Source organism: Gavialis gangeticus, unplaced genomic scaffold, assembly GCF_001723915.1.
Source record: "Gavialis gangeticus isolate Ggan-Ray unplaced genomic scaffold, GavGan_comp1, whole genome shotgun sequence".
Taxonomy (NCBI): Eukaryota; Metazoa; Chordata; order Crocodylia; family Gavialidae; genus Gavialis; species Gavialis gangeticus.
The window spans coordinates 19,483,568-19,496,618 of record NW_017729026.1 but is presented as its reverse complement, the minus strand read 5'-3'; the positions used below and the strand labels follow the sequence as shown (position 1 = coordinate 19,496,618).

General features: G+C 41.1%; 1 protein-coding gene across 1 annotated transcript in view; it reads left to right on the top strand.

The window, feature by feature from the left end:
• Positions 1-5: 5 nt before the first annotated feature.
• The window catches only part of RFX6 (regulatory factor X6), a gene marked incomplete at its 5' end in the record, with an annotated part of 96,222 nt that continues 83,176 nt past the window's right edge, over positions 6-13,051 (top strand). Inside the window, 4 exons of the mRNA XM_019520223.1 lie at positions 6-87; positions 1,083-1,239; positions 3,369-3,492; positions 5,084-5,145. Coding sequence (XP_019375768.1) covers positions 6-87; positions 1,083-1,239; positions 3,369-3,492; positions 5,084-5,145 — 425 coding nt within the window. The remainder of the gene's footprint in view (positions 88-1,082; positions 1,240-3,368; positions 3,493-5,083; positions 5,146-13,051) is intronic.

Here is a 13,051-nt window from a genome sequence, read left to right as displayed (position 1 = left end):
GGGCCGCGCCGCCCCCGCAGGACCCGCTGGCGCTGCCCGCGGACGGGCTCTGCCCCGAGCCCCGCCTGCCCCCGGGCGTCAAGGCAGGTGAGAGCGCGGCGGGGCTCGGGGACCGGAGGAGACGGGGACGAGGCCGGGGCGGGACAGCGGCATTGCCCACGGGCGCCCGAGACATGGGGGTGGATGTGGCCCCAGCACTGCTGTCTCCCGATCTACTTATCCATCTGGCTTATGTATCTGTCTCTCTGCCTGTCCACTGCTGCATCTACCGATATACTTATCCATCTATGTATGTGTGTGTGTCTATCTGTCTAGCCCTAACACTTCTATATCTACCAGTATACTTTATCTATCCAAATATATACATATATAACACACATACATAGAGAGAAAGAGAGAGTCCTTGGTCTGAGATCATCTAGCCACAAATCTGGACTGTAGCTGTACAGGATGCAGAGAGAGAGGGAGGGAGAGAGAGAAAACCAGGATTGCTACATCAATATAGTTTGTATTTTGTCATGCTGGAAGTTTTTACTTTGTGTCATACAGGTACATTAGCTGACCTAGATAGGTAGAGCGATTTACTTCAGCCAGAGGTAGTGATTCTCAACCAGGGCACCTCAACATCTTTTCAAAGGTGCCGTTGGATGCTACACAGTGTTAAGTGTGTGAACATGATTTGCAAGATAAACTCAGAGATTTCATATAGGAACCCATAATGTTAAACATATTCTGACTTGCTGTGGTCTTTCTGAGGTCTTTGCAATGGATGAATTGCTCTATTATTTTTCTGTAGTCAAAAATGAGTGAAAAGCAAGAGCTAGCATTTTCCATAGTGTGCCTTGAGCTGAATGAGGGGTGCCTTGAGCCAAAAAGGTTGAGAACCACTGAACCAAGGCACTGTCCATAGTTATACGCACCAGATTACCAGCCGCAAACACAAATACTGTAGGTAAAATAAAAGGGAATGAACACAAGAAAAAATCAGCACTGTGGCAAACATACCAGGACAAGGAACTGTGATAAATGCAGTGAGACACTTGGATTTATGTTCTTTTCTCCCCCTCCCCCTTTCCTGCTAGAAATACATTTTAACAGTGAAACCCTTTCCTCAGAAGAGGAGGATACAGATATTCATGGCAGTAAAATAAAATCCCTGGACAAACCCATGTCGCCAAAGAAAACAATCACACAGATCATGAAGGATAAAAAGAAACAGACCCAACTCACCCTACAGTGGTAAGGCTTTTATTCATTTATAGATATATTCACACCTCTCTCTCTCTCTCTCTCTCTCTCTCTCTCTCTATATATATATATATATATATATACACACACACACACTTTGGTTCATCTATAAGATACAACTCTACCTTGCCTTCCTATAGTTCAGATACAGAGCATACCTGTTTTACTTCAGTTTTTTTGATAAGATTTTTTTTTTTGAGGAGAGAAAGATGCTCATTATTTACAGAGTCTGAGTATATTTGGGTTGGAAAATCTCAAAATGAAAGCTTTCCCAAAGAAAATTACTCTACTATTTGAAGAAAATATTGATACTTGTCTTTTAGTGTCACATAAGTAAAACTAGATTACACAGGATTTTGTGTCAGAAAGTGAATGTGCATATTGGTTGATACAATAAGTCATGTTACATTACATAACCGCTTTTTCAGTTTTGCTTTTTGATTCAGGTGTATTCTGGTATTATTTTGAAAATCATTATTTCAAAATGTAGCCTACAAGTTTTTTGTCCTAAAATTCTTAAAGATTATATTGATGAACTTTATCTGTTTTTAATATATCCGCTACAATAATTTCATGAGATTCACTGCGTGTGCTCTCTATAAAACAGTAAACTTGTTGAAGAATAAAGTCACTGTGTACAGATTTATCAGAGCTGAATGTAAATTCAGGCATCTGAAATGGAAATCAAGTAAAAGGATAGATTGTAATTGAAATGTTCCTTTCCATTTACCAAATAATAAAATACTAATCAGTATACGATGCATATTGGCAGAGTGTCAATTTATTTCCGTGAAACATGATTTGTCTTTCTCTCTTAAAAACAAGTAAGTGAAAATATTGGAAAGAGAACCTTGATTTTTCCATTTTTTCTGAATGATCACACCTACAATAACACTTAAGCCCCATTAACAGTGTTAGAAAGAAAATGGAGAGGTGAATGATTAAGGCATAAACTTGTGAAAGGATGTGCTTAGTTACCCACTAATGCTATGTCTATGATAGTTTCACTGAACTGTCATACATTTGGTCATATCCCACTGTTAATGGGAAAGCTAATTTTACTGCATTTTATTTTGGCATGGTTGCACCAAATAGTTCTCTAATTCTGCCTTTCTTGCTCAGTAAAGACTGCCCTTGGACTCTTGGGAACTGTATTATATACACTACAGAGGCAGACCTAGATTATTCCCCCTAACTGTGAAAATCATAAGAACAAATGCAGGGTTGTATTTGCTAGTGCTGAGTTTTCAATTTATTTTACCCTTAAAAGTGGGATATGATCCCATGCCATATCCTGTGTCTTTTACAGAATTTTCTTTCATGTGTTTATGCCATTTGAAAGAATGAGGGGTTTTATTTTTTGTTGTGTTTGTAATGTACAAGCTTTACTGATGACCATGAAGAATACAATGCTGAAGAATAGAAATGGGCTAGGGCTGAAATACCCTACTGGACCAGGTGCTTAGTGGTACACAGCTACAATGGGAAAAGATCTAGGAATGGCTGCCAGGTGTGGTTTCAGTCTATGGAATTCTGCTTTGATATCCATTAGTAGACAATTCGAATTAGTGCTGGTTAGCAATTTTCCACCAAATTGTTTTCTTCTTGGAACATGACAAATCATTGGTTTTCAAGTGTCTGTCGTAAAGATTTCTTGGGTCTGGAATGGAATTTCTAACTGGAGAGAGAGCAAGCACAGAATAGGCAATAGTCCTGTGGTTAAGTTAGGGATATTGTTAATTAGAATATTCAAATTCAAGGGACTTACACCTACGTCTCCCACATTTCAGGTGAGCACACAATGAAGTCCAATGAATATTAAATTATTTATATAAAGTGGGATAGCTACAACACAGAGACTGTGCAAGCCTGATTCAGGAACTTGAGCCTGGGTTTTCTATTCTCTAGGGCGTAAATAACCAGTGCACTTCGAATGCATTGTCTATGGAGCCGGTCTCTCTCAGGCTCTTGTTCTAGGTACCACGCAGTTAGTTACTGCTGAGTGGGCTGTAGCAGGAACCCTCAGTAAAAAGGACAGTATGGAATAATGGAGGGAAAATAGAATGGAGAAACTCAACAGGTCTTTGTTTTATTCTTGTTATTGCTTATATACTCTACAGGCTTGAAGAAAACTACATAGTGTGTGAAGGAGTTTGTTTGCCCAGGTGCATCCTTTATGCACATTATTTAGACTTTTGTCGAAAAGAGAAACTAGAACCTGCCTGTGCTGCAACATTTGGGAAGGTAAAGAGCAAATACATGATTTATTCATAGTTTATTAGACACATTTGTCAAAAAAATCACACTGGTTAGAACACTTAATATTTTCATGTCATCATGACTCTCAGAAATGCCCAATTCATTGCGCTTTTTATGACTTTTGTGTCCTTGTGTAAAATTGGGTCCAGCTAAACCTAGGTTGTTTCATCTAAATTGGGAAACTAATTCTGCAACTTCAGAGGAGTTAAACTAAAATTCTCTTTGTTTTGTAATGGCATTGGGGTGCCATTGCAAAAAAAGTTCAGATTGAGTGATCTGGTATGAAAAGCATAGCTTTAATTATATTCAAGCTATCTAAAGCCACAGAAGTACTTTGATGACTTTTACTAGAGGAAGAAGGAGAAATAATAACAGAAAGAGCTTCTAAATAAAAAGCTGTTGTTCCTCCCCCACAATTAATCCTGAAATCATTTAATCAGAGTAAGATGCAAACTCTTTAAATTAAATCTAGTGTAGTTAGTGAAACAGGAAACCAAAAATCCTTCACAGATCATCTTTTTTAAAACACCACTGATCTGTTCAATTTGCTTAGGGAACTGAAATGCATTAGTTTAATGAAATAATGGTAATGGAAATAAAATCCAATTCATGAAATGTTTGCTTGCCATGTTTTTCTTTCTGCATAGGATATATTGGGGCAATTCACAATGCACTTAGATTAACTGATGTCAGTACTAGTGAGGAATACGATAACTTTCCACCTAAACAGTATTATTGTTGTGACTTCTGTTTCCAGTGTGTCTCATCAAATAACTCTTTCATTTGGTACATCTACTGCCTCAGGTTATTTGTGACGAAGTATGATCTGTTCATAAAAGTAGTAGCTTAGAAAATGAGAGGCCAGAGTTTAGAGTCTTTGCTGTGTCATGGGCTTTTGACTGACCTTGGATTTGTCGCATAGCCTCAGTTCCCCTATCTGTAAAATGGGGAAAATGATACTTCCTTATCGCAGGGGGGAATCCAGAGAAAAAATTGATGAATACAATAAAGATGGTAAGGGGCTTAGATACTACACTAATGGGGATCATTTAAGGATCTAAGAAGGACAGTGTTGCTTGTCTTAACCTTTAAATTACACTTTAACATTTTTTAAAGTCCATTAGAAAACCAAATCCCTCTAGAGTGGACAAAAGAGATGCTGCCTCAAACTTTCTTAGGTGCTTGGGGCAACCAGAGCTGCTTGTGTAAACCTGAAAGCACAGATTCCTTTTGAAGACAGCTAGTTTTTTGTGGCATATGAGTAAGAGTGAGAGTTGGAAGGCAATTGAGGGGCAGGTGTTCCTGCAGTTAAAGTGAGATAAGCTCAGATATAAAGCACCATTAGAAAGTATAAGCAGCTTTCTGTCTGTCTGAGGATTCTGGTGGCATAATGCTTCTTCTTTGTGAATTACAAATGTAAATTATCTCTCTCCACTGTTTTTCTTTTGTACCATTTATCTATTATCTAATATTTAATTTCCTCTGGAACATAAATCTAGCTCCTGTCCAACACCTGCTTTTTTAGCTAAGGAAATATGCCTTTGCTAGATACTAACAAGTCTGCCTTTCTCTTTAGACCATTCGCCAGAAATTTCCCCTTCTTACCACACGCCGGCTTGGTACAAGAGGCCATTCAAAGTAAGAAGCAATTGTCTATAAATCCACTTATGTACTGCTGTAGAAAATGCACATATTTCTGTGTCTATAGTTTTCTTCACTATAACCTGTATACAAATATCTAGAGCTACCAATGGCATCTTTTGTGTGTGTAGTAAAACTAAAAAGCACAGTCTGAATTTAAAACAAAAATCCATGTATGATTTCTAAAATTCCAGAGATTATAAAGGTAATGAAATTCTTGGAAACAAAGTCATGCACATTTTGTAACATTAAAATCTTTTGCCAAGTATTTATTATAATTACTCATTTCCGCTGGAAAATTGCATCTTGATATTCTACCTTTGTGCAAATCTGACAGCTTTTCATTTTGTTTTCTATGTGACACTAAAGCTTTATCTAAAACTATTAGAGAGAGACATTTATCATTCCTCAATAGTAAATTAGGTACCTAAATAAGAGTTACCTTTCTGAAGCTGGGTTTAAGGCCTAAACTAGAAGAAAATATAAGGATGCTTTTGATAGATTCATAAGGCCTTTGAGGAGTTCATAATTTGCAGCAGCATATATCTGATATATAATCAATCTGTTTTATAGTTGAACTGTAGATGTTGAGATGTTGAAAGCACAAGATATTGGTTTTCCACATAAGTATCTATGGTAAGAGTATGATGTCTAGCATGTGAGTTATACCAGTTTTAGTTCTGGCCCCACACCCAAAACAGTGTTATGTTATGGTGGATCTGCCAGGAGGACAACACATTTCCTTTTGAATCTCCAAGAGCTTTGAAGAAGTGCTGATCCATTGTCTCTAAGGAGTTTTTGATTTTTGGTTTGAGAACGTGTAAAATGTGTTTTTTCATGGATTGTGTGTATTCTTAAGTAAGAAGCAATGTGATACAGGTATGTCGAGACACATTTACTATTGTCTATAATGTAGTGATGTATAATCAGAGTATAAATAAGAATCAGGCATTTAAGTAAGCTTCCTTCCCAACTTGGAAGACCTTCGTATTGTTTGGAGCTAGGACTGTTATGAATTTTCTGTGGATGTGCTGCAAGAGCAGAGCTTGTTATGATGATCTTAAAAGCTCATCTCCATACCTACCAAGAGTCATGGAGTTTTTTTATGTTTAAATGTAAGTTTTAATTTTCACAGTTGTCAAAGTTGGAGCACTTCTTTTTAGATAGAAGAGGGTTTGTGTACATGTTATTGTTCTTTAAAGGGAGCTTTCAAAAAGATTAGTAGTAGCTTTTCAACTTTAAGTCCAGGATACCCAAAGTTTTTATTTGTGAATTTCTATTGGTTTCAGAATAGTGTTTTATTACTTTCCAGAAGGATGCCAGTGTTGCCATGAGGACCATTATGGGACTCAAATGGTCCACGTCTTTTATCTAGATGTACATTTTCTATTAAGGCCCTAATTCAAGATTATGTAATTTTAAATACTGGTATGTGATTAGTTCTAAGATATATACATGATTCAAGTTATGCGTCCGTTTAAGTATCTTTCTGAATCAGGACCTATGGAAACAGACATGACTGAAAGACGAGAGAGCAATGGATTTGTGGTTTACTGAGGAAACGCTGAAAAGCACAGTAAGGTGATAAGGAAAAAATAATGTATGAAGATGGAAAGTAATCATAATAATAGTAATAAGAAAAACCTAAAGTTTGTTTACTTAAGTATTTTCCATTCACAATATTTTTTCCTATCTTCCCATTTAAAACATCTGTAAAAAACCCAGGAACTGAAGGTGACTCTCATAGTAAGAAAGTCATGTCTTCTAATGCATTGCTGAAGAAGTCACAGAGATGTCACATAGGGCTGAAAGAGACCTCTAGAAGTCATGTAGTCCAACCCCTTCTCAAGGCAGGATCACCCTATCCAAACCATCCCAGACAAGCTAGTCCTAAACCTACACAACCTATTCCTGACCAATTCCTAAAACTACAATTGACCATGCTGCACAGCTGCAAGGCACATGTCCCAAAGACACCAAAACCACCATCTCTTGCCATAGATAAAGCAGGGAAATGAGGGCATGAGTATTTTGCCACTGCAAGGTTTGTTAAAATGCACTTGAGAGATCCAAGAAGGAGGGCCATGCCCCCAACTACAGAGGGAGGCAGAACTTCCCCACAGTCCATACTAGTTTGACAATGGGGTAAAATTTGTTCTTGATCCCAAAGGTGATCCTAAGCAGAAGGGGAAGACCTTCTAATAAGGAACCTTCAGGTTTTAGTTCCAGCAGGAACATTGACATGCCCCTGTTAAAATTCTCAGCCTTGGCTGCAGCCAACACCCAATGCTTTTGTGAAAAGCAAAAGGAAAAAAAACCCCAAACCTTGACACTTGTAGCACCAGGAGGGGAAAAATTTTCCTTCGTGGGCCCATGTGGCAGCTAGCAAAGCGCAGAAGCCTTGGAGGACAAAAAAATCAAACACCCTCCATTCTTCTATGCAACACTGGCACAGCAAACATCATCCTATACATCATACCCTCCCTGTAGACAGCCTGAACTCTTCTTTCTGTAGCCTGTCCATAAAACCTTATCCCAGCTGCTTTAATTTTCTTTCATGACTAAGATGGTATGGAGCACTGTTTTATTCTCATGCTTCTGAGCATCATCCTTTCCAGTATTCACCTGCTTTAGGCTACAGAGCTCTTCTTATCTCCCAGCAATCTAGAGGTGGAGAAGAGAGGCTCCTAGGCTTACAATTGTTGGTCTTGGAGTACTCCAAACATAGATCACCCCTGACCAATGGTTATCCAATGCCCTTCTTGAACACCTCCCATTATGGAGATTCCACAACTTCCCTGGGTAGTCTGTTCCACTTCCTCCGTGTTCTAACAATGAGTACATTTTTCCTGATATCCAACCTAAACCTAGGTTGCTGCAACTTAAATCCATTGGTCCATGTCCTGCCCTCTGCGGTCATGGAAACTTTATGGCAGCCCTTCTCTTTGGCAGCCCTTTCGATGTTTGAAAACTGCTATCATGTCCCCTCTTAATCTAGTTTTCCTGAAGCTGAACGTACCTATTTCTTTCAATGGCTTGCTTCCAGGTGCTTTTTGTTGCCTACACACAGTGCTCTAGATCAGGGGTTTTCTACCTTTTTTAATAAAAGTATCCTCGGTGGCCCCCTTTTTAATAAGTGTACCCCTGAGGGGGGAGTGACTGGACGCGGATGATGGGGGTGGCAACGGCCAGATGCTGAGCAGGGGGTAAACAGATGGATGCAGAGTGGGTGGGTGGCAGGCAGGTGGCAAGCGATGGCAGCGTGGCATCTGTGTGGCCCTGCTCTCACCTCTCCCTGACCCTGCTCTTATGAGACAGCAGCATGGGGTGGTGGTGCTCCATCCCTGCCCGCTCCCACGTACCACTTGGTACCTTTCAAAGTACCTGCCAGGGGTACATGTACCTCTGGTTGACAACCCCTACTCTAGATGAAGCCTAGCCAGTGCCAAGCAGAGGCACTATCGCTTCCTGCATCTTGTACCTAATGCTCCTATTGATGCAGCCCAACACTACATTTGCTTTTGTTCAGCTGCAACACACTGCAGACTCATACTGAGCCTGTGATCCACCAAAATATATAGATTCTTCTCCACTGGTGCTGCCATCCAGCTTGTTTTCATTCATTTTGCGTTTTTGTTTTTGATTATTCTTCCTGAGTTGTAACACCTTGCATTTGTCAGCATTGGACTTCATCCTGTTGGCTTTCACTCAGCCTCCTAAAAAAGAGAGTGGACAGGACTTAAATTTCTAACCCAAACAGGAACTGAAAAGCTCAACCACCTTTTAGGTTTTATTTACATATAACAGAAAAGAAAAAAATGGGATATAAATTCATTTTTTCCTATGCAAGCCAGCTTCAAATGGCAAAAGGAAGCTTTTGAGCAAAAGTGTTCTTGGAAAGTTTATATAGGTTAAATGTCCTCCATGGGTGGAAAAAAAAAGGAGATTGTGCATTGTTGAAACCTCTTGTTCACCTACAGGCATCCTAAGGCAAATGTATCCTGATATATTGCCTGAGATCTTTGCCGCTATGCATCTCTTTAGAGTTGAAATGTATTCCATATGAACGCCAAAACTCAGGTTCACATTACATACAAAATAATTAACAAAAAAATGGCTTCCAAACTTCAAGATCTCATGAAGACCCACATACTCCAACAGATATTGAGTCTATGCCCAGCTGTTTCCAAATTATAATGAATCAGAAAATGCTAGGGAAAAATACTTCCCAAAGTTTTGCTAATATTTTTAAATTCCCACATCCAGTAAATAGATTACCAGATTATGACCCAAATGTGTTATAAATAAATGTCACACATGTATGACATTTTACTGGTTTGAGTTCTATGAATCTGACAGGCTAAGTTTAAAATTTGGGTCTCTAGATGGAAACCTTCCTCCAGTATTAACTATGTATGGGCTACTGTCAATACATTCTTCTGTTGTCTAACACACTTGATAATATTAGCACAAAAAATACAGTATCTCCAGCATTTACTTAGCAGATCCCCTAGCCTCTCTGACTTTGAAGATATTAGTGAGTTATATTTTCATATGGATTAGCTGTCCTTGAACAGTTTTTTTATAAGAAAAAGCATCAGCTGGCTTTACTTGAACATTTGGCATTTGTTTTTGTTTTTTTTATTTTTTCAGCTGGCTTTTCTTCAAAGATGCATCTAGATTTTCATTTACACTAAGGTGCTTTTACAGTTTTATGGCAGTTTAAAGGGGTTAATACATGCATAAGTCTACATCAATCCCATTCTTTACAGGGCCAGGTGATCCTGAGGAAGTCTGAGTGTAAATGGCGATCAGTACTCAGATAATTCTGCAAAATGTATTCATTTCAGAATAGTAGTTTCATTGGGCGCGTGTATACAAGACACTTTACTGTGCAGCAGACTAATTTGCTGTTCCGTAAAGCATCACTGTCTATACACATGCAGCAATTAGGGCAGAGTAGATTAATTTACTGTGCCTTCAGATAGTCCCATCAAATAAAAAGTAGTATCCAGCAGTGCAGTAAATTATTGTGCTTAAATGCATGTGTAGACAGTGATGTCAGGATTAGTTTACTCCAGCTCTAATTTAGTCAGAGTATATTCAGTCTCATTAATTGCATGTGTAGACATGCCCACTGATGACCAGCTTTCCTGAACCCTAATTACACCTGCTGAAGAACAGTTATTCCCAGGAGTGGTTCTAGTAAAGTCAGTGGGAACACTCATGTGAATAACTAACTGTTTAACAATGAAGATGAATGCATCATCATTTGGCTCTGAGTGATTTCAGGGACTATTGGTATCCCATGTTGTAATATAGATATTTCTGTGTAAGACTAAGCTGAGTTGTTATGACTGGGAACAGTCACTTGCTAGCAGTCAAACTCTTTTAATAGCATTTCACAAGATGGAAGTATTTTCTAATATATAGGATTAACAGTGGCAGGATCAGAGGGCCTGCTTGAGCCATCAAAACTAGTCCAGTATGTCTTGGGGCAACCTTTTGTCCAAAGAGCCCTAGAAATTTTTCATTTTAGCCCCTCACAGACAGCACAACCACAGAACACCACATGAAAACCAACCAAAATACCCAATAGGGGTCACAAGTAAAAAGCAGGGAAGACAAAGGCATCATTGCTGCCCTGCAACTATAATGGTCAACAGGGGTGACTGGTGCCTTCTGAGTCTGGGGAACCACAATTTGTGGGTGGGCCTGGGGGCGGGCCAAAAGCCCCATGTCCACTCCTATATTTCTGTGCCATGGCTTGGTGTCTGCCCCACCGACATGCCGCTGGCCCTCATGGCCAAAAAACTGCTCAATAACTTACCATGCAGTAAATTTAAGCTGCTGTAAATGCATGTGTAGACATACCCGGTTTGTCTCTAAGGTGCCATTTTCCTACCTTTCACCTGTTTTTAGACTAACTCATCTTCCCAGGAGCATGTCCTAATCAGCAGACTATAGCATAGGCATTTTCATCTGTTGAAGTTAGTCATGGATAGTCATGACAGCAGTAGTCATGGACCATAAACGTAAAGGTTCCTATAGGCAGACAGCCGAAACCAGAGCTCCCCGCTTCCAGGGGAGTGCAGTAACTACAGAGGCTGCAAGGTCATGCTCCCTCTTGCTTGCTTTCAGTTACACTTGTACATTTTATTTTAGATGTTCATTGGTTAACAAAGCAGAAGTAAGCCTGACAGAGACTGAAATGCAGGACACCCCTCTTCCAAAGCAGTGGCTTAGCCCCTAGGCTACGGTGGCATGCTTGTTCCCTTTCTGGTACTATGACTCTTGCATGCTTGGCTTTCTAGTACCCTGACTTTGGGGGTGGGTCCAGGTAGCATGGGTGTGGGGGGTGGGAATGCAGGGGTGCAGCTGCACCCCTATCCCCATTCCACAGTGTAGCACAGTGAACTATATGGAAAATGTGCTGGTGGTTCCTCTTCCCCATGGCTCTGGATAGCTCAGACCATGGTGGATGATGGGAGTGAGAGCTCCTCAGCCACTTGAGGACATTTAGAGGGCTGGATAGGAAGCAGGCTCAGGAAGATGTCACGTGCACACAGTGGCTACCGCTGTCTCTGGCTGATCTGGGGGCAGGGGATGCCCCAGGGCCACTCCAGCTGCTCAAGATACAGGCTTGGCTGGGGACAGTGGTGACAGTGGGCTGCTCTCCCTTTCTGTGCCTGATCCCTGTGCAGCCCTGCCCTTCTCCTGTCAGGGGTCCCCTACTGGCCCAGGAGCAGGAGCAAGAAGGGGGAACCAACCATTCCTGCTGCTGTCCCAAGCCAAGTCCAGCACTCCGTGCAGCTTCTCCCCTCAGGTCCTTGCTGGAGCAGGGCAGGAATGACCCTAGGGCAGCCCTAAGGCTGCTAGAGTGAGCCAGGAGCAGCCGGGAGGCTCCTGCAGTCCCCAGGTCATCTAGGGATGGCAACAGTGTCAGACAGGGTCCCCCTTCCTGCACTGGCTCCCTGTCTGTTTCCCCCCAGCTGTTGCTCTGCCAGCCCAGGTGCCCCAGCTGCACCTCACTCCCCTGCTCCCCTATAGTCTGAGCTCAGTTCCTGCTGTACAGACTCTCAGGCATTCCTGGTTGTGGTGCAGTCTGCTGGCATGTCTTCCAAGTCAAGCCTAAGCACCATATACCTAATGAAGCAGCTCAACTTTAAGGAAGTCGTGGTGTGGTGTGGATCAAGGTGGTGGGGGCTGGGAGCTGGGGTGGAGAGGGGGACGGAGATGCAGGCAGGGGGATGCAGCCACCCTTGTAGTGCTGGCCCCATATATCATACCCCACTTGTCAAAAGTCCTAGATCTACATATGCTTCAACACTTTCTCTGTGTAGACCACCTGCTCACCTCAACCTGAATAAGCTGCCTCTGACATCTCTCTGTTGACTGTACAAAGAACATAGGCGCTTAACCCAATCACACTGAAACATCTTTCTGAGTGAGGAGCCTAGTACTGTGGTGCTGCAGTGCTGAGGTGTAAGCATTTACTGAATGTCTTTAAATTGCCTCTCAAGTCTTCACCAAAACCAAGATGTTTTTGCAATATATTTTGACTGAGGATAGACTGCCTTTTTGGCTGAAATTTCATTCAGTTGAAAATGTTCTACTATTTTTCTGTTTTGCCCACCCTGATTTTTCCATGTTGCTCAATGGGAAGAGTCCCTAGCTAGATCCCAGCAAGATGGGAATGGGTCCAGTACCAAAAAGGCTTCAGACCACAGTTTCTAATTAGTTTCATAGTTCCATAGTTTCTAGGGTCGGAAGGGACCTGAGCAGATCATCTAGTCCGACCCCCTGCCATGGCAGGAAGAACACTGGGGTCAAATGACCCCAATAAGGTGGTCATCCAACCTCCTCTTAAAAACCCCCAGGGTGGGAGCCTGCACCACCTCAC